Source organism: Bufo bufo, chromosome 3 (genome assembly GCF_905171765.1).
Source record: "Bufo bufo chromosome 3, aBufBuf1.1, whole genome shotgun sequence".
In the NCBI taxonomy this organism is placed as follows: Eukaryota; Metazoa; Chordata; class Amphibia; order Anura; family Bufonidae; genus Bufo; species Bufo bufo.
Window position 1 is genome coordinate 86,079,472 of NC_053391.1, and position 27,282 is coordinate 86,106,753.

Here is a 27,282-nt window from a genome sequence, read left to right on the forward strand (position 1 = left end):
GTGATCCTTGAATGCATCGTAGTTACTATAATTTCTCTGACCATTTTTTATGTAGGGATCCTGGCTTCTGTCCACACCTTGCGATAATTCGCAAATATGGTGTAGACAGAATAACCAGTCTACCTTGTATTTATATTTAAACTACATCTAAAATCAAATAACAAATAATAATAGAAATGAAAACAAATAAAATGAAAAATCACAAAAACACGATGCACTCAAGTATCACTGAAATATAACTGTAGGAAATTGTTAATTTTATTTTATTTTATTAATTTTCCTAGCCCAGTTTATTTTCTATGGGCACTATTAATGTAATCTATACCATGTAAGGTTTTCAATTTCATGTTAAATCCTATAATCTACATTTTTATTTTGGAGGAAAACAACTACATGGTTTTATATTCTATATCTTATATATTTTGTATTATATTTTGTAGCACTGTGAGGTATGTTTTTATATGTCACAGGTGAATATGTTTGCACAGGTGTCTCGCATGGACCGGACTGATTTTCTGTTCACCCTGCCTCCCGTGACCCCTCTCTGAGGGTGGGAATTTTGGAGGTGAACCTTATTTCAGCTCGGAACATGTCAGACACCTCAGATCATGACTAAGAACACTATCGTTCGAAACACGTAGATCTTTGGGATAAAGTGGGAGCCAGTGTCACTGTTTGCTGTATCCACCTGAATTTTGGTGACGAATAAAGACCGGGATCTTCACTACGTCCATTCTGGTGCTGGAGCTTTCTTTCTATCTTGAGCACGCCAGTATCCATGTGGACCGCCTAGTCTATGGCCTCCCTCTCCGATGTTTTTATTATATACACCTGCACTAAGGTATTTTGTTTATATTGTCACAGGTGTTTTCTATATTATAATCATAATAGTTATTAATGAAATATGTTAGATAACGTTCGAGAGTGGTATAAAACATTATTCTCAATATGTATATGACTTCACTCTAATATACACTGATGTGATCACATTGATATTTATGGAAATAGTGTAAAAACACAAGTTATATAGATATTTTTAGACTTGATTTGATTAATTACATTGATTATGAATTATGTGTACCTCTATAAATATGCACATGGCACCATTACACTGTCACTGCTTGAGAAAGGTCCCAGCAAGTGGACTGAAACGTCGTTGTCTCGTGAATAAAAAGAAACTACAGTACTTTGATTTACACCTTGGATGTGCCGTGGAATTTATTTTATATATATATATCAAAATTAGTTTCTGTCTGTATGGACGTCTGTGTGTTGTTCATGCACGACCAAACGACTGCACCGATCGTCACCAAATTTGGCACACCGGTACATCATGTGTCCTGAAAGGTTTTAGACCGGGTCTCAGCTCTCTCTGCATTAGCCAATACAAGCCCCCAACTGCCATACACACGGTCACATGTCCCTTATCAGCCAATAGAAGCTCGCAGGCCCTTAGTCTCCACATACACAGTTGTACTCCAGGTTTCCATAACAACCCAGACATTTTTCTTCACTGCTGTAGGTCAGCTTTAGGCTAGGGCTACACGACGACAAGCACAGCTCAGCAGACCGTATCACACAGGATAGGATTAGATACACAGCTCAGCAGACAGTATCCCACAGGATAGGATTAGATACACAGCTCAGCAGACAGTATCACACGGGATAGGATTAGATACACAGCTCAGCAGACAGTATCACACGGGATAGGATTAGATACACAGCTCAGCAGACAGTATCACACAGGATAGGATTAGATACACAGCTCAGCAGACAGTATCACACAGGATAGGATTAGATACACAGCTCAGCAGACAGTATCACACGGGATAGGATTAGATACACAGCTCAGCAGACAGTATCACACAAGATAGGATTAGATACACAGCTCAGCAGACAGTATCACACAGGATAGGATTAGATACGCAGCTCAGCAGACAGTATCACACAGGATAGGATTAGATACGCAGCTCAGCAGACAGTATCACACAGGATAGGATTAGATACGCAGCTCAGCAGACAGGATCACACAGGATAGGATTAGATACGCAGCTCAGCAGACAGGATCACACAGGATAGGATTAGATACGCAGCTCAGCAGACAGTATCACACATGACAGGATTAGATACACAGCTCAGCAGACAGTATCACACAGGATAGGATTAGATACGCAGCTCAGCAGACAGTATCACACAGGATAGGATTAGATACGCAGCTCAGCAGACAGTATCACACAGGATAGGATTAGATACGCAGCTCAGCAGACAGTATCACACATGACAGGATTAGATACACAGCTCAGCAGACAGTATCACACAGGATAGGATTAGATACGCAGCTCAGCAGACAGTATCACACAGGATAGGATTAGATACGCAGCTCAACAGACAGTTGGGTGGGGTGCTGTAGAGGTCACTATTATGGGGGATCGTGTTGATATCTTAACGACACACAGAAACATTAAATGAAATGGAGTAAATATACCCGTGCGAAGCCGGGTCCTTCTGCTAGTTATATAAACACACACACAGATTTAGCAGAGTTAGGCTACATGCACGTGACCTGATGTGGTGATCGTTTTTTTAATGGCCATCACATGTCCGTTTTAAGACCAATTGTAGAGTATGGGGTTATTCACACGGCAGTTTTTTTTTGATGATCGGTGAAAAACGGACGTAAAAAATAAATAGATCATGTTCTATCTTCTCCGTTTTTCACTGACCGACTGCACCCATACAATTGAATTGGTCCGTTTTTAACATCAGTCGGCATCAGTGAAAAAACGTCTGTTTAAAAATTGAAGTTTATACGTTTTTAACAGGCGTTTTTCTTTGTTAAAGGGGTTTTCCCATCTGAGACAATTTGGACATATCGCTAGGAGCCTTGAAAGTTATGGAGGGTGCACTGGGCATGCGCAGCCGCCCTCCATTCATATCTATGGGGCCGCTGAAAATAACCAAGCTGGCACAGCTATTTCCGTCGACCCCCATAGAAATGAATGCGAGCGGTGGCCGCACAAGCATGGTGTGCTCTTATTTATTACTACAGGGAGAGCATTTGGTGGTTCCCGGACCCCAGAAAAACCGGGGTCCTCCGGCCACCAACTTCCTCGCTCAGTTCTCATGTAGGTGCGAGTCCCGGAGGTGGGACAGACAATGGGGGCATATCCTAGCGATATGCCCCCATTGTCTCAGATGAGAATGCCCCTTTAACTCTGCTACATCTGTACATATTATAGGCCGCATGGCATTTGTATGTTCTCCCTGTCTTTGCGTGGGTTTCCTCCGGGTACTCTGGTTTACTCCCATTCTGATGGGGAATTTAGATTGTAAGCTCTGCTGGAGATAGCTTGATGCTAATGTCTGTAAAGCTCTGTGGAATATGTCAGCACCATATAAATGAGTTAAATAAGTATATATAGTTAGATGACTATTTCACAATTTGTGTTGCGATTTTTGGAATTGCGACAAACCACGGAAAAAAAAGTAAAAATATATATATATATCACACATGAATATTGGATGTATTCATGTCTAGACATGTTTGAGACATTACTTTTAATGCTGGGTATAAGCATGGCAAAGTTATAGAAACTGAGAACCCATGGCGGTTATTATGTCCAGTGTAGCTGAGTATGGGTGAAAAGAGCAAGGACGATCCTCATGGTCATGTCTGATTAACCACCATATGGTCAGATAAGCCACTTATCTTCATCAACAGAGCTGCAGATGAGGACTGTTCATTTACAGATAATTTCCAGTCTTTAGTTTTTTCCTATTGCTGTACCTACAGTTTACCGGCTGTATAAATGTATTGTCCTCCTGGTATTTACATGGAGGCTTCTTATTGAGATAAGTCTGCATTTTGTGATCTACAGATGTTTGTGAAGCAAAGACTTTCGTGTACTGAATTCTCACTTTTTTGTTAGCTACCTTTATCTGTGTATGTATTGCATGTTGTGGATCTAGAAATATTTCAAGGGTCTACCTAGATGATATCCTGATCGTAATTTGTGTTTGGGTAGGGCAACTTTTCCCTTTGGAGTTTCAGCAGAGTTATGGGGCATGTTGATAACTTGTGAAGAGTTCTCCTGAAGATGGCAAGACCTGCCACTTTTACCTTAGGAATATAGTAGTTGTAGACTAGTAAGTATTGTACAAATGTTTTGCACCATAAGCTCATGTTTTTATGTACAGAGCGGGGGTCTTCACTTCCTCAGCTGATTCCCAAACTCCCATGAAAGGGAATAGAGAGACAGGGACATGAGAACCATGTTCTTTGACATAGGTGGGATCTACATCTGGCAGACATTTATAGGTCTCAGGAATTGTGACCCCCCTACCAATCAGACCTTTTTAAGATATCTTGCCTGTGGGAATATCCAGTGTTAAAGACGTTAGGCTACTTTCACACCTGCGTTAGGCCTCATGCACACTGCGTTTTTTTTTTAAGGTTTGCAAAAACGGGGTCCGTGATCAGTGTCCGTTTTTTCTTCCGTGGGTCTTCCTTGATTTTTGGAGGATCCACACTGGCCACCAATGAATGTACAGTAATACAGGGGAGGGAGGGGGGGCCTACTGGCCACCAATGAATGTACAGTAATACAGGGGAGGGAGGAGGGGCCCACTGGCCACCAAAGAATGTACAGTAATACAGGGGAGGGAGGGGGGGCACACTGGCCACCAATGAAAGTACAGTACAGTAATAAAGGGGAGGGAGGGGGGGCCGCACTGGCCACCAATGAATGGAATGTAATGTAATACAGGGGAGGGAGGGAGGGGGGCACACTGGCCACCAATGATTTTAAAACTGGGGAGGGAGGGGGGGGGGTGCCCCCTCCTGCCTGGCAGCACCTGATCTCTTACAGGGGGCTATGATACGCACAATTAATCCCTTAGGTGCGGCACCTGAGGGGTTAATTGTGCGGATCACAGCCCCCTGTAAGAGATCGGGTGCTGCCAGGCAGCAGGGGGCAGTCATGTACACAGTTCTTAGTATATTCTAACTTGAAGCGTCCCCATCACTATGGGAACGCCTCTGTGTTAGAATATACTGTCTGATATGAGTTTTCACAAAGTGAAAACTCAGCTCTGAAAAAGCTTTTATGCAGACGGATCTGCGATCCGTCTGTGTGAAAGTAGTTTACGGCCACAGATCACGGACGCGGATGCCAATCTTGTGTGCATCCGTGTTTTTTCACGGACCCATTGACTTGAATGGGTCCGTGAACCGTTGTCCGTCAAAAAAATAGGATAGGTCATATTTTTTTGACGGACAGGAAACCCTGATCACGGCCGCGGATGAACAACGGTGCATTTTCCGAGTTTTCAACGGACCCATTGAAAGTCAATGGGTCTGCAGAAAATCACGGAAAACGGAACAACGGCCATGGATGCACACAACGGTCGTGTGCATGAGGCCTTAGGTGCCGAACCATCTGGTATTTGCACAGACAGATCCGCACCTATAATGCAAACGATTGTATCCGTTCAGAACAGATCAGTTTGCATTATGAAGAACAAAGTCAAAACTGATCCGTCCTGACTTACATTGAAAGTCAGGACGGATCCGTTTGACTCCGCAAAGCCAGGCGGACATCAAAACGCTGCAGCGTTTTGGTGTCCGCATCCAGAGCGGAATGGAGGCGGAACGGAGCCAAACTGATGCATTCTGAGCAGATCCTTATCCATTCAGAATGCATTGGGGCTGAACTGATCCGTTTTGAACCGTTTGTGAGATCCCTGAAACAGAATTCAAAACGCCAGTGTGAAAGTAGCCTAATCTGGAATCCTCAAAAACAGGCCAAGTGGAGGAAATGTCATAAAATGGTAAAAGCTTTATTCCCCCAATAAATCCCCTGCCGTTCCAGTGACACAGCTTCTGCGCTCTCTGGTAGTGTTTAGAGTGCTGCACAATGGAGCAGTAAATGGGTATGTAATTGCTACAGGCCTGAACCAGCATGAGTGGGGAGCACTGCGGCAGTGGCGCTGGAATGGCGGGCAATGAGTAATGATCCTCTCTTATGCCATTCCCCCCTATCTTAGCCCACTTTTTGATGATCTCAGAAAACCTCTCCTGTATCTGTTTTAGGCCTCATTCACACGACCGTTGTTTTATTCCGTGTCCGTTGCGCCGTTTTTCATCATTTTCTGCAGATTTATTTATTTTCAATGGGTCCGTTGAAAACTCGGCTAATGCACCGTTTGCCATCCGCGTCCGTGATCCGTGGTTCCAGTCTGTCAAAAAAATATAACCTGTCCTATATTTTTCACAGAAAACGGTTTGCGGCCCCATTCGAGTGAATGGGACCGCTAAAAAACGCGGAAGCACACAAGATTGTCGTCCGCGTTTTTCCTATCATTTGCATACACTGGGCTGGAGTCTGGAGGTGTATGAGTGGGGAACAGGGGTGCTCCCTGAGTCCCCTCAGTCAGTGTGAACTTTTACATTAAAAAATAATTATACCAGGGCAGATGTGATTCTCTCACTGCTTGTTCTGCTCAGAGGAACAGCTCATGGGTCCAGGCTGCACCACTCACAGAGCAAGATGATGTTGTACTGACACAGCAGAGGAAGAAGCATAATGCTGATTGGCAGAAGCTCAACCAACCAGCGTTATGCTTCTACCTGAAACCCACAAGCAGTCACTGACAGAATACTGAAGGGTAACGAGCTCCCCTGCAAGGTTCCGTTCGGTCCTCTGGTTCTGCCTCCGCCCCTCCCATATCACATGTTGCGCCCTCTCTGCTTCCTGATTGCAGGAGGCGCGCAGTGATGTGAGTCCCTCCCCTCTCACTCCCCTCTGTGTTCGCAGCGCTAATGCCAGTCCCTCCCCTCTGTTCGGCGCACATGATGTAAGTCAGCTGGAGTCCGGGACGGCGATCCTACTCTTTATACATATGGGCTAGGGCGCGCGTGCCGACAGAGAAGGCTCTGCGTGCCATAGGTTCGCCATCACGGTTCTAGGGTGTCATGCAGAAAAAATCTGTGCGTTCATATAAGTAAAGGTCATAAATAAGACTTGAACAAAACAAAAAAAATATAGATAGATAATACCAGTTATTAAAACAGGAAACAAGCAGCAAGGGGAATAACATACATAACATTATCCAAACAATAAAGGAAGCATTGTTTAGTAGAAAAAAACCTTTTATATACAAATCGGCAAGATGTTAAAAGAGAAAAGTTGTCTCTTTTTTTTTTCTTTATTAATTTCTCTTTCTCTCTCTCTTTATATTTATATATATATATGTATATTTATATATATATATATATGTGGCATATAGGAAATGTAAATAAATAATTAAGTCTGAATAAGACTACTTTCACACCTGCGTTCGGTGCGGGTCCGTCTTGTATCTGCACAGACATTCAGTACAGATCAGTTTGCATTATTCTTAAAAAAAAAAAAGTCTAAGTCAAAACGGATCCGTCCTGACTTACATTGAAAGTCAATGGGGGGATGGATCCGTTTTCAATTGCACCATATTGTGTCAGTGAAAACAGATTCGTCCCCATTGACTTACATTGTAAGTCAGGACGGGTCTGTTTGGCTCCGCATCATCAGGCGGACAGCAAAACGCTACAAGCTGCGTTTTGGTTTCCGCCTCCGGAGCGGAATGGAGGCGAAATGGCGGTAAACTGATGCATTCTGAGGGGATCCTTATCCATTCAGAATGCATTAGGGCAAAACTGATCCGTTTTGGACCGCTTGTGAGAGCCCTGAAAGGGCGGGTCTGTTTGGCTCCGCATCATCAGGCGGACAGCAAAACGCTGCAAGCTTTCCGCCTCCAGAGCGGAATGGAGGCTGAATGGAGGCAAACCGATGCATTCTGAACGGATCCTTATCCATTCAGAATGCATTGGGGGTGAACTGATCCGTTTTGGGCCGCTTGTGAGATCCCTGAAACGGATCTAACAGGCGGACCCAGAAACGCCAGTGTGAAAGTAGCCTAAGCCTAATAAAAATGCATTAACTCTTTCTTTAAATTGAGCCCATGGGGAATTCTGGTGTTCAAACGAATAATCCAATAGGCCTCTCTCAGGAGTATTTTCTTTTTTTATTGCCTCCTCTGATGGGTATAGCAACCTTCTTAAAGGGTTTCTATCACTTCGTTTCACCTATTTAGCTTTCAGACACTAGCGATCCGCTAGTGTCTGCTTTATCTAACCATCCTAATATAACTGTTTATTGGGCAGCCGTTTAGCTAAAAAAATAACTTATATAGATATGCAAATGAGCCTCTAGGTGCTATGGGGGCGTGATTAGCACCTAGAGGCTCCGTCTACCTTAACAAACTGCCGCCGCCCAGCGCGTCCCTCCAGCCCGCCCATCTCCTCCGGAATGCGATGCTCCTCGTATTCGGCGCATGCGCAGTGAATGTCTGATCGCTTCCCTGCTCAGACATCTCCACTGCGCCTGCGCCGATGACGTCATAGTGCTCCGAGGAACAGGCGCAGTGGAGATGTCTGAGCAGGGAAGCGATCAGACATTCACTGCGCATGCGCCGAATACGAGGAGCATCGCATTCCGGAGGAGATGGGCGGGCTGGAGGGACGCGCTGGGCGGTGGCAGTTTGTTAAGGTAGACGGAGCCTCTAGGTGCTAATCACGCCCCCATAGCACCTAGAGGCTCATTTGCATATCTATATAAGTTATTTTTTAGCTAAACGGCAGGACAATAAGCTCTTATATTAGGATGGTTAGATAAAGCAGACACTATCGGATCGCTAGTGTCTGAAAGCTAAATAGGTGAAACGAAGTGATAGAAACCCTTTAAAGGCAAATGCGTTTAGATAGTCAGTCTTACGGTCATGACACTGTATAAAATGTTGTGCGGCATTGGAGATATTAGTGGCTCGGGGGTTAGATATATATATAGATATATAATTAAGATGTTCTCTTAAACCTGGTTTTAAACTGTCTGCTGGTTTTAAACTGTCTGCTACCCACATACAGTCCTGATCAAAAGTTTAAGACCACTTGAAAAATGGCAAAAAATCTTATTTTACATTGTTGGATCTTAACAAGGTTCCAAGTAGAGCTTCAACATGCAACAAGAAGAAATGAGAGTGAGACAAAACATTTTTTGAGCATTTAATTAATTGAAAATAACGATTAAACTGAAACAGGCTGTTTTTTAGCTGATCCAAATTTTAGGACCACATGCCTTTAAAAGGCCAAATCTGTGCAAAGATGTGCATTCATTGTAATTTTCTGTCAGGTAGTCACACGTTGTGATGGCAAAGGGAAAAAAACTCTCCCTTTTTGAACGTGGTCGGGTTGTTGAACTGTATAAGCAGGGTCTCTCACAGCGCGCCATCGCTGCTGAGGTGGGACGCAGTTAGACAGTCATTTGGAATTTCTTAAATGATCCTGAGGGTTATGGAACAAAAAAGTCAAGTGGAAGACCCAAAAAAATTTCATCAGCACTGAGCCGGAGGATCCAATTGGCTGTCCGTCAAGACACTGGACGATCCTCGACCCAAATTAAGGCCCTTACTGGTGCTGACTGCAGCCCCATAACCATCAGACGGCATCTGAGACTGAAGGTCTTCAAAAACAAAAAACGTCTTCAAAGACCTCGTCTCTTTGAACGCCACAGAACTGCTCGTTTGGACTTTGCGAGACCGCACCAAACATGGGACATTCAAAGGTGGAAGAAAGTTTTATTCTCTGATGAGAAAAAATGTAACCTTGATGGTCCTGATGGTTTCCAACTTTACTGGCATGACAAGCAGATCCCACCTGAGATGTTTTCTACGCGCCACAGTGGAGGGGGCGCCATAATGGTCTGGGGTGCTTTTTCCTTCAGTGGAACAATGGAGCTTCAGGAAGTGCAGGGGCGTCAAACGGCCGCTGGCTATGTCCAGATGTTGCAGAGAGCATTCCTCATGACTGAGGGCCCTCGTCTGTGTGGTAACGACTGGGTTTTTCAACAGGACAACGCTACAGTACACAATGCCCGCTGGACAAGGGACTTCTTCCAGGAGAATAACATCACTCTTTTGGCCCATCCTGCGTGTTCCCCTGATCTAAATCCAATTGAGAACCTTTGGGGATGGATGGCAAGGGAAGTTTACAAAAATGGACAACAGTTCCAGACAGTAGATGGCCTTCGTGCGGCCGTCTTCACCACTTGGAGAAATGTTCCCACTCTCCTCATGGAAACGCTTGCATCAAGCATGCCGAAACAAATTTTTGAAGTGATAAACAATAACGGCGGAGCTACTCATTACAGATATTCTAAATTCCCTACTGGGGTTATCTCTACAACAAGTGGTTGAGGAGCCAACCCGGAGGGAGGCCATTTTGGATTTGGTATTCACAAACGGGGATTCGGTATATGATGTCATTGTAGGCGAAACCTTGGGATCTAGTGATCACCAGTCAGTGTGGTTTAATATAAGAACTGTGAAAGAGTCCCACCACACAAAAACAAAAGTTTTAGATTTTAGAAAAACAGACTTTTCAAAAATGAAATTAGTCATAAATGAGTCCTTATCAGACTGGAACAGATTACATGGAGTCCAGGAGAAATGGGACTACTTAAAAGGTGCATTATTGAAGGCAACAGAAAATTGCATTAGACTCGTCAGTAAAAGCAAAAAAAGGAGGAGACCAATGTGGTACTCAGCAGAAGTGGCCCAAATCATTAAAAATAAAAAGCTAGCATTTTGTAATTATAAAAAAACCCAGAGCAATGAAGATAAGGAAATCTACAAGATTAGGCAGAGAGAGGCCAAGCAAGTTATAAGAACTTCTAAAGCGCAGGCAGAAGAAAAACTAGCTCAGTCTATGAAAAAAGGGGATAAGACATTCTTCAGATATATAAATGAAAAAAGGAAATTAAAACAAGGAATAACTAAATTAAAAACAAAGGACGGAAGGTATGTAGAAGAGAATAAAGGGCTAGCCGACTGCCTTAATGAATACTTCTGTTCAGTTTTTACAAAAGAAAAAGGAGAAGGACCTCCACTAGAAAGAATGACTATTAAATCGTTTGATGCATGTATCTTTACAGAGGAAGATGTTCTAAGTTTGCTGTCTAAGGTGAAGACGGATAAGTCACAGGGGCCTGATGAGATACACCCAAAATTATTAAAAGAGCTTAGTGGTGAGCTGGCAAAACCGTTAACAGATTTATTTAACCAATCATTAGTAACAGGAGTCGTCCCGGAAGATTGGAAATTGGCAAATGTCGTGCCCATTCACAAGAAAGGTAGTAGGGAGGAATCGAGCAACTATAGACCAGTGAGTCTGACATCAATAGTAGGCAAATTAATGGAAACCCTATTAAAGGATAGGATTGTGGAACATCTAAAATCCCATGGATTGCAAGATGAAAAACAACATGGGTTTACTTCAGGGAGATCATGTCAAACAAATCTTATAGATTTTTTTGACTGGGTGAATAAAATAATAGACGGTGGAGGTGCAGTAGACATCGCATATCTAGATTTTAGTAAGGCTTTTGACACTGTCCCACATAGAAGACTTATCAATAAACTGCAGTCATTGAGCATGGACTCCCATATTGTTGAGTGGATTAGGCAGTGGCTGAGTGACAGACAACAGAGGGTTGTAGTCAATGGAGAACATTCAAAACAAGGTAATGTTACCAGTGGGGTTCCACAGGGATCTGTACTGGGACCGATTTTGTTTAATATCTTCATAAGTGATATTGCAAAAGGCCTCGCTGGTAAGGTTTGTCTTTTTGCTGATGACACAAAGATATGTAACAGGGTTGATGTTCCTGGAGGGAAACGCCAAATGGAAAAGGATTTAGGAAAACTAGAAGAATGGTCAGAACTCTGGAAACTGAAATTTAATGTGGATAAGTGCAAGATAATGCACCTGGGGCGTAAAAACCCAAGGGCAGAATATAGAATATTTGACACAGTCCTGACCTCAGTATCTGAGGAAAGGGATTTAGGAGTAATTATTTCAGAAGACTTAAAGGTGGGAAGACAATGTAATAGAGCAGCACGAAATGCCAGCAGAATGCTTGGATGTATAGGGAGAGGTATAAGCAGTAGAAAGAGTGAAGTGCTTATGCCGCTGTACAGAACACTGGTGAGACCTCACTTGGAGTATTGTGCGCAGTACTGGAGGCCATATCTCCAGAAGGATATAGATACTCTAGAGAGAGTTCAGAGAAGAGCTACTAAACTAGTACATGGATTGCAGGATAAAACTTACCAGGAAAGGTTAAAGGACCTTAATATGTATAGCTTGGAAGAAAGAAGAGACAGAGGGGATATGATAGAAACTTTTAAATACATAAAGGGAATCAACTCGGTAAAGGAGGAGAGCATATTTAAAAGAAGAAAAACTACCACAAGAGGACACAGTTTTAAATTAGAGGGGCAAAGGTTTAAAAGTAATATAAGGAAGTATTACTTTACTGAGAGAGTAGTGGATGCATGGAATAGCCTTCCTGCAGAAGTGGTAGCTGCAAATACAGTGAAGGAGTTTAAGCATGCATGGGATAGGCATAAGGCCATCCTTCATATATGATAGGGCCAGGGGCTATCCATAGTATTCAGTATATTGGGCAGACTAGATGGGCCAAATGGTTCTTATCTGCCGACACATTCTATGTTTCTATGTTTCTATATTACTGAGTTCATGTTTGGAAGTTGGATTTCTGTTTTGGGGGGGGGGGTTAGTTTTTTTTGGGAGGTGTGGTCCTAAACTTTTGATCAGCTGAAAAACAGCCTGTTTCAGTTTATTCGTTGTTTTCATTAAATTGAATGCTCAAAAAATGTTTTGTCTCACTCCCATTTCTTCTTGTTGCATGTTGAAGCTCTACTTGGAACCTTGTTAAGATCCAGCCATGCTAAATATGATCTTGTTTTAGTAACAAATCTACATTTCCGACACGGGTGTTACTTGTAGATGGCCGTACACTGTTAAAAAACGAAGGAGACAATATATTGCCCAGTGTCTGGGATCTTCTGGGCACTATACGACAGCCTGTTTTGAGGATATCAAACAGAATATGGTCCTCATAAAGTATGGGAAGACATTTTTGGATAGTCCGTTTGATCTCCACAAATTGACGACTGTAGGTGAGAACTAATGTAGGTGCATCATTTGCAAAAAGGGAACTCCTGGTCCCCTTTGTCATTTGGACCTACAGTTATGTCCGCGGTTTGTTGGTTAGATACATGAATACCCCCAGGGATCAATTTGACGTTATTAGGTTTATTACGGAAAAGTAAATCTACTCTGCTTTTATTGTTAGCAATATTAAATGCTCTGTTAGGCACCCATCGAGAAAATCCTCTGTCACATAGGTGATCCCAAATAAGTGAGCATTCAGATTGGAACGCAGCATCAGTGCTGCAATTGCGTCTTGCTCGGATAAATTCTCCGACGGGTATCGCCTTAATAGTGTGCATAGGATGATGACTGGAGGCCTGCAGGATTGTATTTCCTGACATTGGTTTGCGGAATGTGGTGGTTTGAATAAACAAATTATGCAATTAGAATATCGTGCAAAGTTAATTTATTTCAGTAATACAACTTAAAAGGTGAAACTAACATATGAGAGAGACTCTTTACATGCAAAGCGAGATATTTCAAGCCTTTATTTTAGGGATCGACCGATATAGATTTTTTAGGGCCGATACAGATACCGATAATTTGTGAACTTTCAAGCCGATAGCCGATAATTTATACCGATATTCTGGGAATTTTCACTTTTGAGAAAAAAAAAATTTCCTACACAAATCTGCTGCAAATTAATGTTTATTGTTAATGTGTTTTTTTTTTTTGTAAATCTTTTTCATTTATACTTAATATTTTTGTGTTTTTTTTTTTTACTAACTTTTAGTCCCCTTAGGGACTAGAACCCTTGTCCCATTCACCCTGATAGATCTCTATCAGGGTGAATAGGAGCTCACACTGTCCCTGCTGCTCTGTGCTCTGTGCACACAGCAGCAGGGAGCTGAACATGGCAGCCAGGGCTTCAATAGCGTCCTGGCTGCCATGGTAACCGATCGGAGCCCCAGGATTACACTGCTGGGGATCCGATCGGAGGAGCAGGGGAGAGGGGATCCTGTGGCCACTGCCACCAATGTTTTTACTATTGGGATGGGGGTGGGGGGCGCACTACGCCACCAATGATTAATACTGGGGGGCTTGGGGGGGGGGGGGGCACTGCGCCACCAATGAAGATAAGTCTTTCATTAATTCATATACAGGAGGCGGGAGCTGGCTGCAAAATTACATAGCCGGCTCCCGACCTCTATGAGCGGTAGCTGCGATCCGCGGCACCTAAGGGGTTAACTACCGCGGACCGCAGCTATTGCTCATAGAGGTCGGGAGCCGGCTATGTGATTCTGCAGACAGCTCCCGCCTCCTGTATATGAATTAATGAAAGGCTTATCTTCATTGGTGGAGCGGTGGCCACAGCCCCTCCCCTCCTCTTATCTTCTCTCCTCTCATTGGCGGCAGCGGCAGCACAGGGGGAGGAGACACTGCTTCCTTCTCCCCTGTGCTGCTGAGGGAACACGGAGAGCGCTGAGAGCAGTGCGATCTGTGTTCCCCATACGTTATCGGTATATCGGCAAAATAGATGCCGATACCGATAACGGTCAGAATCCTGAATATCGGCCGATAATATCGGTCAAACCGATAATCGGTCGATCCCTACTTTATTTGTTATAATTTGAATGATTATGGCTTACAGTTTATGAAAACCCCAAAGTCACAATCTCAGGTTCCCTTTGCTCAGGGGGTAGGGATTAATTAGCTGACTAGAGTGTGACACATTGAGCCTAGAATATTGAACCTTTTCACAAAATTCTAATTTTAAGCTGCATTAATGCAACTCCTTTTAATTTGCATTACTGAAATAAATGGACTTTTGCACAATATTCAAATTTTTTCGAGTTTCACCTGTATAACTCAGATTACTGTCTAATAATCCAGAGTGGAGAACCTGGATCTGGAGCAAAGGAGTTACCAGAAATATATAAAATGCTAATTTATTTGTGGCATTGGAGAGATTTGTCTTTTTTTTTTTTACTACCTAACCATTCTCTATTGTTCTTTTCCTTTCTGTTTTAGGTTTTTTAGTCATGAGAAAGTTCCTGTTTGTTGGAATAGTATTTGCAGCTTTGCTCCATTTCATGCTACATATATTTGTTCAAAAGAAAACCATCTCAACGTAAGTGCTCTTCTTCTTTCCTTTTTTTCTGGAGAAGTATAATCTCCAATTTTCACTACGTTTAATGATGTTTGTACTTGTAAAAATCTGTACAGTCCTCTATTTGGCATTTACCCTGTATTATTCATAATATTCATTGCATCTTTAGATGCTGCTGTTACTTTGAGGGTTACCCATCTCAGAAATTTATAGCAAATGAGACCTACCTATGGACAGTATGTGTATGTGGAGGTGGCCGCTCGTGGGTATTGTAACCAAGCAAGGCACCTCTCTATCCACTCTCTTCCTGATGTGGCCACTACCGTGGTAGAACAGGTACAAGGGACCCCTGTAGTCAATGAATAGGGTTCTCAAAGGCCCCCCACCTGTTATACATTTATGATTTATTTTGTGTGTGCCATACCTGTCTGAGGGTGCGTTCCCATATATCAGCTGTGTCCAACCAGTTATTTTTGTTTCAGCCACACACATCTAATGGAAAAGTGCTCTTTTTGGCTATAGATATAAGACCGAGAGAGACAAATGTTGCAGACTTCACTTTTGCAGCCTTCCAGTGTCTTTGCTGTCTTCCATAGTCCATTGATTTAGGGTTGTACACGACCAAGCCCGTAGGTGGGAAAACCCTTTGGCCTGCTTTGCTGCTTTTTGGCCTCTGCATTTTGCTTTGTTTTACTGCATCACCAAATGTTTTCATATTTCATAAAGGTTCAGTTCACACAATGCTGTCTGGGTTCTAGAACTTGCTGCAAGTTTTTGAAACTATCGCATACCCTATTCATGGCTTTTTTTTTTTTTTGTTATAGTTTCATACTGCACAGTTTCAAAAATACTGCCATCCTTGGCCCAAAAGCCAATAATCAACCTTTTTTGATAAATCACCCCTTTAACCCATGACTGCAGCGAGGGATGTATGTGCAGACAGCCTATCGCACACCATCAAGCCAGCTCACCACACTTGAATTCCTTCACGCCGAAAGTAGGAAGTGGTCATAATAATGTGACTTGACTGTGTAGAAATGAATGTAAGAAACGTAATATTTTATCAGAGAAAAATGCTTCTTTCTCCACTTATGAGACAATTATTCTCCTCCCCCCCACCCCCTACTCGCAATTCACAGCTAAAATTTGTCTGGAGTGATGAGGCATCGGGTTACATGTTGCTCATAGAAATATATGGGAGGGGAATAGGGGGCAGAATGACCTCCTAGCAGGTGCCAGGGGCCGAGAAACCCATATAGATGCTGCTGCTTGCAGCTGGATTCACAGCTACACTGCTCAGTACTGTGGTATAATGTCCTCTATGCTGCTGCGGCTTCTGAAGGGGTGCTACAAAGAGACAGGGGAGCAGAAGGCTCTTTCTGTGCAGTGTACCGGAGACATCATAGCAGCCAGTCTACTCAGGGAAAGCTGACAATAAGTATTGGGCCTGCAGAGGAAAACTGGTGAAAAAATGTAGAGAACAAATCCTATAATGGCCAGTAGTGTTATTCCTTATTCTGAAAACTCCCCTGAATCAACTAGTATGCATTAAAGTACTAACTTTAGAAAGTATTCATAAATACCCTCAGGAACGAGCAATTTCCTTGGTGGGTAATGTTTGTAAAACTCTGTTTTAACCAGTCCAAACCACTTTTGAACCATCTTGAAAAAGACTTAGGACTACTGGAAAGTCCTCTTTCTCATGTTAACATGTTGCTTTGTTATCTACATAACTGTATTTGGTTTCTATCACATATATTCTTTAAACAAAATTTTGTGGGAACACAGCCAATTTAATGAGTTGACATAGGCAAGTGTTATTGTTAACTTCACAAAAGCGTATTAAATTCTCAAATAATTGTGTCAGCCTAAAATGCATTTTCATTTTTTAAGGGTACTTACCCCTGTCGGATCCGTCCTTCCGCTATTTCGCCGGACCGCCGCTCCCTCCCTATTGACTATAATGGGACGGGGCTGCGCTCCGGCGCAGTACGGCAGTTCGCGGTGAGAGACCGCCGGACTAAAAAGTCGGACATGCAGGACTTTTAGGCTCCATTCACACGTCCGCAAATGGGTCCGCATTCGTTCCGCAATTTTGCGGAACGGGTGCGGACCCATTCATTTTCTATGGGGACGGAATGGATGCGGACAGCACACAGTGTGCTGTCAGCATCCGCATTTGCGGAGCGCAGCCCCGATCTTCAGGTCCGCAGCTCCGCAAAAGATAGAACATGTCCTATTCTTGTCCGCAGCTTGCGGACAAGAATAGGCATTTCTATAGGGGTGCCGGGCGGGTGAGTTGCGGATCTGCAACACACCACGGACGTGTGAATGCAGCCTTAGTCCGGCGGCCTTTCGCCGTGCTGCGCCGGAGCTCCACCCCCGTCCCCATTTATAGTCAATGGGGACAGAGCGGCGGCACGTCGAAATAGCGGAAGGATGGATCCGACAGGGTGTTGGATTCGTCCTGCTGCAAGTGTGAAAGTAGCCTAACAGATGGTTATTGTGTTTCAGCTTACATTTATGTGGTATGTTCTGTAGAACTGCTTACAGATTGTTCAGTTCTGCTAAAATATGTTCTCGCTGCATAAAATTAAAGGGAACCTGTCACCGGGATTTTGTGTATAGAGCTGAGGACATGGGTTGCTAGATCGCCGCTAGCACATCCGCAATATCCAGTCCCCATAGCTCTGTGTGCTTTTATTGTGTAAAAAAAACGGTTTGCTACATATGCAAATTAACATATAAGAGTCATATCTTACTTGTGTGACCAAAGAGTCATATTTTCAAGCTCTGACTAATCTCAGGTTAATTTGCATATGTATCAAATCGTTTTTTATACACAATAAAAGCACACAGAGCTATGAGGAGTGGATATTGCGGATGTGCTAGCGGGGATCTAGCAACCCATGTCCTCAGCTCTATACCCAAAATCCTGGTGACAGGTTCCCTTTAAATCCTGGACTATCAAACAAATTTGTTTTTCACTCTTCGTACTTCCTTGACCTTTACAAATGCTCTGGTGTTTCTTGCAATGTTGCTCGAATGTACAGTCGGAATTTCCTATCCTTGTGCGGAAATTAGGAATTAGAGGAAGAGAGGAGTTTAAGAGAATGTTAAAATGAGGATGTCCCCTCCTGTTTGCAGTAGCAATAGAACATCTACCTCTCAGAATACATCAAGATTTTATATTCAAAGGAATAGCTATGGGGTGAAGAGAAGACAGGATAGGATTAAATGCGGACAATCTACAGTCAGGTCCATAAATATTGGGACATTGACACAATTCTAACATTTTTGGCTCTATACACCACCACAATAGATTTGAAATGAAACGAACAAGATGCACTTTACCTGCAGACTGTCAGCTGTAATTTGAGGGTATTTACATCCAAATCAGGTGAACGGTGTAGGAATTACAACAGTTTGCATATGTGCCTCCCACTTGTTAAGGGGCCAAAAGTAATAGGACATAACAATAATCATAAATCAAACTTTCACTTTTTAATACTTGGTTGCAAATCCTTTGCAGTCAATTACAGCCTGAAGTCTGGAACGCATAGACATCACCAGACGTTGGGTTTCATCCCTAGTGATGCTCTGCCAGGCCTCTACTGCAACTGTCTTCAGTTCCTGCTTGTTCTTGGAGCATTTTCCCTTCAGTTTTGTCTTCAGCAAGTGAAATGCATGCTCAATCGGATTCAGGTCAGGTGATTGACTTGGCCATTGCATAACATTCCACTTCTTTCCCTTAAAAAAACTATTTGGTTGCTTTTGCAGTATGCTTTGGGTCATCGTCCATCTGCACTGTGAAGCGCCGTCCAATGAGTTCTGAAGCATTGGCTGAATATGAGCAGATAATATTGCCCGAAACACTTAAGAATTTATCCTGCTGCTTTTGTCAGCAGTCACATCATCAATAAATACAAGAGAACCAGTTCCATTGGCAGCCATACATGCCCACGCCATGACACTACCACCACCATGCTTCACTGATGAGGTGGTATGCTTAGGATCATGAGCAGTTCCTTTCCTTCTCCATACTCTTCTCTTGCCATCACTCTGGTACAAGTTGATCTTGGATGTTGTTCCAGAACTGTGAAGGCTTTTTTAGATGTTGTTTGGCAAACTCCAATCTGGCCTTCCTGTTTTTGAGGCTCACCAATGGTTTACATCTTGTGGTGAACCCTCTGTATTCACTCTGGTGAAGTCTTCTCTTGATTGTTGACTTTGACACACATACACCTACCTCCTGGAGAGTGTTCTTGATCTGGCCAACTGTTGTGAAGGGTGTTTTCTTCACCAGAGAAAGAATTCTTCGCTCATCCACCACAGTTGTTTTCCGTGGTCTTCCGGGTCTTTTGGTGTTGCTGAGCTCACTGGTGCGTTCCTTCTTTTTAAGAATGTTCCAAACAGTTGTTTTGGCCACGCCTAATGTTTTTGCTATCTCTCTGATGGGTTTGTTTTGTTTTTTTTCAGCCTAATGATGGCTTGCTTCACTGATAGTGACAGCTCTTTGGATCTCATCTTGAGAGTTGACAGCAACAGATTCCAAATGCAAATAGCACACTTGTAATGAACTCTGGACCTTTTATCTGCTCATTGTAATTGGGATAATGAGGGAATAACACACACCTGGCCATGGAACAGCTGAGAAGGCAATTGTCCCATTACATTTGGTCCCTTAACCACTTCCCGCCACGCTAACGCCGAAAGGCGTCATCTCTGCGGCGCTCCCAGGTCACACTAACGCCGATTGGCGTCATTTCGCGTGAGCCGAGATTTCCTGTGAACGCGCGCACACAGGCGCGCGCGCTCACAGGCGCGCGCGCTCACAGGAACGGAAGGTAAGAGAGTGGATCTCCAGCCTGCCAGCGGCGATCGTTCGCTGGCAGGCTGGAGATGTGATTTTTTTAAACCCCTAACAGGTATATTAGACGCTGTTTTGATAACAGCGTCTAATATACCTGCTACCTGGTCCTCTGGTGGTCCCCTTTGTTTGGATCGACCACCAGAGGACACAGGTAGCTCAGTAATATGTTGCACCAAGCACCACTACACTACACCCCCCCCCCCCCCCCCCGGTCACTTATTAACCCCTTATTCACCCCTGATCACCCCATATAGACTCCCTGATCACCCCCCTGTCATTGATTACCCCCCTGTCATTGATCACCCCTCTGTAAAGCTCCATTCAGATGTCCGCATGATTTTTACGGATCCACTGATAGATGGATCGGATCCGCAAAACGCATACGGACGTCTGAATGGAGCCTTACAGGGGCGTGATCAATGACTGTGGTGATCACCCCATATAGACTCCCTGATTACCCCCCTGTCATTGATCACCCCCCTGTAAAGCTCCATTCAGACGTCCGCATGATTTTTACGGATCCACTGATAGATGGATCGGATCCGCAAAACACATACAGGCGTCTCCCTGGAGCCTTCCAGGGGGGGTGATCACCCCATATAGACTCCCTGATCACCCCCCCTGTCAGGCTGCATTCAGATGTCCGTATGATTTTTACGGATACATGGATCGGATCCGCAAAACACATACGGACATCTGAATGGAGCCTTATAGGGGGGTGATCACCCCATATAGACTCCCTGATCACCCCCGTGTCATTGATCACCCCCCTGTCATTGATCACCCCCCTGTAAGGCTCCATTCAGACATTTTTTTGGCCCAAGTTAGCGGAAATTATTATTTTTTTCTTACAAAGTCTCATATTCCACTAACTTGTGTCAAAAAATTAAATCTCACATGAACTCACCATACCCCTCACAGAATCCAAATGCGTAAAAATTTTTAGACATTTATATTCCAGACTTCTTCTCATGCTTTAGGGCCCCTAGAATGCCAGGGCAGTATAAATACCCCACATGTGACCCCATTTCGGAAAGAAGACACCCCCAGGTATTCCGTGAGGATCATATTGAGTCCATGAAAGATTGAAATTTTTGTCCCAAGTTAGCGGAAAGGGAGACTTTGTGAGAAAAAAATAAATTAAAATCAATTTCCGCTAACTTGTGCCAAAAAAAAAAAAATTCTTTGAACTCGCCATGCCCCTCATTGAATACCTTGGGGTGTCTTCTTTCCAAAATGGGGTCACATGTGGGGTATTTATACTGCCCTGGCATTTTATGGGCCCTAAAGCGTGAGAAGAAGTCTGGGATCCAAATGTCTAAAAATGCCCTCATAAAAGGAATGTGGGCCCCTTTGCGCATCTAGGCTGCAAAAAAGTGTCACACATCTGGTATCGCCGTACTCAGGAGAAGTTGGGCAATGTGTTTTGGGGTGTCATTTTACATATACCCATGCTGGGTGAGATAAATATCTTGGTCAAATGCCAACTTTGTATAAAGAAAATGGGAAAAGTTGTCTTTTGCCGAGATATTTCTCTCACCCAGCATGAGTATATGTAAAAAAACACCCCAAAACACATTGCCCAACTTCTCCTGAATACGGCGATACCACATGTGTGACACTTTTTTGCAGCCTAGGTGGGCAAAGGGGCCCACATTCCAAAGAGCACCTTTAGGATTTCACAGGTTATTTACCTACTTACCACACATTAGGGCCCCTGGAAAATGCCAGGGCAGTATAACTACCCCACAAGTGACCCCATTTTGGAAAGAAGACACCCCAAGGTATTCCGTAAGGGGCATGGCGAGTTCCTAGAATTTTATATTTTTTGTCACAAGTTAGCGGAAAATGATGATTTATTATTTTATTTTTTTTCCTTACAAAGTCTCATATTCCACTAACTTGTGACAAAAAATAAAAACTTCCATGAACTCACTATGCCCATCACGAAATACCTGGGGGTGTCTTCTTTCCAAAATGGGGTCACTTGTGGGGTAGTTATACTGCCCTGGCATTCTAGGGGCCCAAATGTGTGGTAAGAAGTTTGAAATCAAAATGTGTAAAAAATGACCGGTGAAATCCGAAAGGTGCTCTTTGGAATATGGGCCCCTTTGCCCACCTAGGCTGCAAAAAAGTGTCACACATGTGGTATCTCCGTACTCAGGAGAAGTTGGGGAATGTGTTTTGGGGTGTCATTTTACATATACCCATGCTGGGTGACAGAAATATATTGGCAAAAGACAACTTTTCCCATTTTTTTTTATACAAAGTTGGCATTTGACCAAGATATTTATCTCACCCAGCATGGGTATATGTAAAATGACACCCCAAAACACATTCCCCAACTTCCCCTGAGTACGGTGATACCACATGTGTGGCACTTTTTTGCAGCCTAGGTGGGCAAAGGGGCCCACATTCCAAAGAGCACCTTTCGGATTTCACCGGTCATTTTTTACACATTTTGATTTCAAACTATTTACCACACATTTGGGCCCCTAGAATGCCAGGGCAGTATAACTACCCCACAAGTGACCCCATTTTGGAAAGAAGACACCCCAAGGTATTCGCTGATGGACATAGTGAGTTCATAGAAGTTTTTATTTTTTGTCACAAGTTAGTGGAATATGAGACTTTGTAAGAAAAAAAAAAAAGAAAAAATCATCATTTTCCACTAACTTGTGACAAAAAATAAAAAGTTCTATGAACTCACTATGCCCATCAGCGAATACCTTAGGGTGTCTACTTTCCGAAATGGGGTCATTTGTGGGGTGTTTGTACTGTCTGGGCATTGTAGAACCTCAGGAAACATGACAGGTGCTCAGAAAGTCAGAGCTGCTTCAAAAAGCGGAAATTCACATTTTTGTACCATAGTTTGTAAACGCTATAACTTTTACCCAAACCATTTTTTTTTTTTACTCAAACATTTTTTTTTTATCAAAGACATGTAGAACAATAAATTTAGAGCAAAATTTCTATATGGATCTCGTTTTTTTTGCAAAATTTTACAACTGAAAGTGAAAAATGTCATTTTTTTGCAAAAAAATCGTTAAATTTCGATTAATAACAAAAAAAGTAAAAATGTCAGCAGCAATGAAATACCACCAAATGAAAGCTCTATTAGTGAGAAGAAAAGGAGGTAAAATTAATTTGGGTGGTAAGTTGCATGACCGAGCAATAAACCGCTAAAGTTGTGGAGGGCCGATTTGTAAACAAGGGCCTGGTCTTTAGGGGGGGGTATAAACCTGTGGTCCTTAAGTGGTTAACAAGTGGGAGGCACATATGCAAACTGTTGTAATTCCTGCACCGTTCACCTGATTTGGATGTAAATACCCTCAAATTAAAGCTGACAGTCTGCAGGTAAAGCACATCTTGTTAGTTTAATTTCAAATCCATTGTGGTGGTGTATAGAGCCAAAAAATTTTGAATTGTCGATGTCCCAATATTTATGGACCTGGCTGTAATATTGTATATGGATGGCGTACAGAAATCCCTGCCAAGAGCAATAGAACTCATTGAGGGTTATGGCCACTTTTCCGGCCTTCATATAAATTGGTCAAAGTCTGCCCTTATGCCGCCGCTGTGGTCACCTGGATGGCCCTCAATATACAACAGCCTATTGGTGGTGGAGCAATTTAAGTATTTGGGTATAGTCATCACCAGGGATCCACTTTTGTACTACACTAAAAACATTGCTCCCATAGAATCCTTCTTTATTGATAAACTTAAAGGGACACTGACAGGCCCTATAAACATATTTAGATATTCATATGCTGTCATAGGTCTTATAATGTGTATGCCAATCATATAAGTGTACCCCCTGTCCGCATTTCAAACACTGTAAAATCAACTTTATATTCATATGTAAATCACTTGCGTTTGTGCCCAAGGGGCGGTCTTTCTCCTGCATTTGTGCCCAGCCGCGCCCCAACTGCCGTTTCCTAGCGCCACCCAGCTCATTATTATTCACTGCGCTGGGCAGCTTTTCCAGTCCCCGATGCTGCGAGATCCCGCGCATGCCGAATAAAAACGTATGGGCATCGGCCTCACTTGGAGCTTCTGCGCGTGCGCTGGATACCTTACCCGGTACCCTCACTCGCCGGAATCGTAGTGCGCCTGCGTCCCAAAACCTTCAATGTGGTGGCTTCAGCGTCTCCTGCGCAGTGAAGAATAATAAGCTGGGCGGCGCTAGGAAACGGCAGTTGGGGCGCGGCTGGGCACAAATGCAGGAGAAAAACCGCCCCTTGGGCACAAAGTCAAGTGATTCACATATGAATATAAAGTTGATTTTACAGTGTTTGAAATGTGGACAGGGGGTACACTTATATGATTGGCATACACATTATAAGACCTATGACAGCATATGAATATCTAAATACACCTATCCCTCGTAGTTTCTTTGACCGATTACATGCTCTGATGGCGGCCTTTGTATGGGGAAAGGAGAGACGGAAATTAGCGTTGTGTACGTTACAGAGAACATGGCGACAGGGGGGTGCAGCTTTACCTGACTTTTACTTATAAAAGTAATAGAATATTACCTACAACATTACTTAAATCTTACCACCATGTGGTCGATATTGGAGAATATAACATTGTCACCCAAGCAGGCCCTACAAATACATAGATTTGCACACCAGGTATGGAATGCTACGAAATTCCAACAATATAATGACTTGGCAGATGTCATACCACTGTGGGACAATCCGCTGTTTCCGCACCTGCATACACTGGAGGAGACATCAATTTGGAAAGAATATGAGATACTTACCTTAACAATAATGGGACACTATGCTCATTTACTCAGCTGCAGGAAAAATATTGGATCATACGTACTCCTTTCTTTAGATATTTGCAGGTACGACATGCTCTCCAAGCACAGTTTCAGAGCACCAAGCGAGCTATTTCCACATACCCACTAATAGGTATACTTAATACACAAGGTCCAAAAGGCATCATATCTGCCTTATACACAACCGAATGGCTTTGAACCCCCTGGTTGTGGAAGCTAAATGGAGAGCGTGCATTCCCCAACTTACCTCCGAAGAATGGGGGGAGGCATTGGAAGCACCCATAGGAGTCTCACCATTGCTTAACAATAGATTAACACAACTATTTATACTACATAGGAGCTATTTGACCCCTACCAGACTATACAAAATGGGCAGACTGCCTCATAATAGATGCCATAGATGTGCACAAGCAAAAACAGATTTTTGGAACATGATATGGGACTGCAGCTACATTAAATACTATCGACAAGAAATTATAAATGTTTTGTCCACCATGGTCCCAAATCCATTGTCGGTATACGCCAAAATATGCATAGGGATATTGGAGGACGAGATATGGACGCACCATACTAGTATTTTTCTGAGGGAAGCCTTATTCCTTGCTAGGCAAGCTATAGCGCTCAGATGGATGGCAGATAGAACACCTACTGTAAGTCGGTGGAAATCTTTGGTAAACCAGGTCATTCCTAGAGAATATAATATTCCAAAATAGGAAATGTCCTGGAAAATTCTGGAAAGTATGGGGACGTTGGTGCTCGTCACCACTGATGCTATCCAAAATTCACATGAATACAAATGGACCACCCACATAATACATGACACGATATGGAGAATACTTCATGGAGTAAAAATGTTAACTTTATTTTGAGTGGAAGTTATGGGACAAAGTCACACTTATATTTATGCATAATATTTTATATATGGAATGTATATTGTATCTTACTTTATGTACATGTTATACTACTCTGTACGATGATGATCAGTATGTACCTGTGCCATGCCTTTACTTGTTATGCTTCAATAAAACGATTTAAAAAAAAAAAACGAGGATGTCCACCTCGGATCATTAGGTCATGGGATGACTGGAAGCTGAGTTATAGGGAGTTGTTTAGGACAGAAAAATAGGGACCACACTGTCAGACTCCACAGTGGAGATCGTAGGGTCAACAAAATCCACTTTTGATTCCTTGAAGGAACCTTGTCATACTGTACATGCAGTCATGTCTGTGGGCAGCATGGCATAGAGCAGGTGAAAATGAGCTGTTTAATATATAGTTTTGTGGGAAAAGATCGGTTATAACTTGTATTTATCTTTGTAAAGTGAACCTTTCCCCATGAAATGCAGTGCAAGCACTGTTATAGAGCAGGAGGAGCTGAGCAGATTGCTATATAGTTTTATGGGAAAAGGTTCAGTAAAACCATTAATACTACATTTAAGTCTCTGCTCTTTCAGGGCACAGTTGTACACGGGGCCTTCTTATCAGTGACTGGCAGCCAATTCTGTATACACATTTAGGGCTGTATTACACCGCCTGATGTGGCAGACCCTCCCGGCAATCGCCTGCTCGCTAGTGGAGCTACGCTGCTATTACATGCAGCTATCTCCTCCGCAGAATGAGGGGAGCAATCTCTATGCCATCGCTCGTCCTCATGTTGTATAGAGGTTTGCAGGCGGCAGATCATTATTAGACACCACGATCTGCCGGCTGAAAACTATAATTTTTTATCTTTTGCTCATTCATCGGGCAATTGGCGGCAGTATTACACTGTCAGATGATCGCTAACGAGCATTCGTGCAAATGCTCATTAGCGATTGTATGCCGAAAAATCGGGCAATGTAATACAGGCTTTAAGGTGCACATACAAATTAGTCTAAAGTTGGTAAAAACAAATGATTTCAACCAGAACGACCATTTGTTGTGTGAAATTTAACAACAAACGTTTGTTTTAGCCGAGCCATCATCTGAAGAGGTTGGACATGTCTGTTAGCCGGACAAAGGATCTTTCGTTCAGAAAAAGATGCTTTGTGGACGAAAGCTCTTTTGTCCATAGTCTGGATTCATTGTTTTACAGTTTTAACAGCTGTAGCAACCAATATGGGCTAAAATGTGTATGGCCGTGTCTGCCAAATGATTGCTCACCAGATGATTGTTCAACTGCTGTATAACCATCAGCCAACTAATGTGTATGGCTAGCATTAGACAGAGGATGCTATCAATTGCTGTAGTGGGCTGTCTTGAGCTCCGAAAGAGCAGAGAGTTAGAGCTCATTCAGACGAACGTAAGCGCTCCGCAGTTTATACAGGCACTGGCCGTGTGCACTCACAGCTGTGTATGCGGACCCATTGACTTCATACGGCCAAAGATGGGACATGTCCTATCTTTTGCGGAGCGGAGGCACAGATCGGAAACACTCCAAAGTGCTTCCATGCTTCAACACAGCAAAATATCTTTTGCGGATC

General features: G+C 43.1%; 1 protein-coding gene across 5 annotated transcripts in view; it reads left to right on the forward strand.

The window, feature by feature from the left end:
- The window catches only part of ST3GAL6 (ST3 beta-galactoside alpha-2,3-sialyltransferase 6), a 217,954-nt gene that overhangs the window by 100,797 nt on the left and 89,875 nt on the right, over positions 1-27,282 (forward strand). For 4 of the 5 annotated variants that reach the window (XM_040423284.1, XM_040423279.1, XM_040423281.1 and 1 more), the window contains one exon: positions 15,080-15,179. In XM_040423284.1, coding sequence (XP_040279218.1) covers positions 15,080-15,179 — 100 coding nt within the window. Of the gene's footprint in view, positions 1-4,080; positions 4,142-15,079; positions 15,180-27,282 lie in introns of those variants that run through there. The other variant, XM_040423283.1, reaches the window with a different exon arrangement.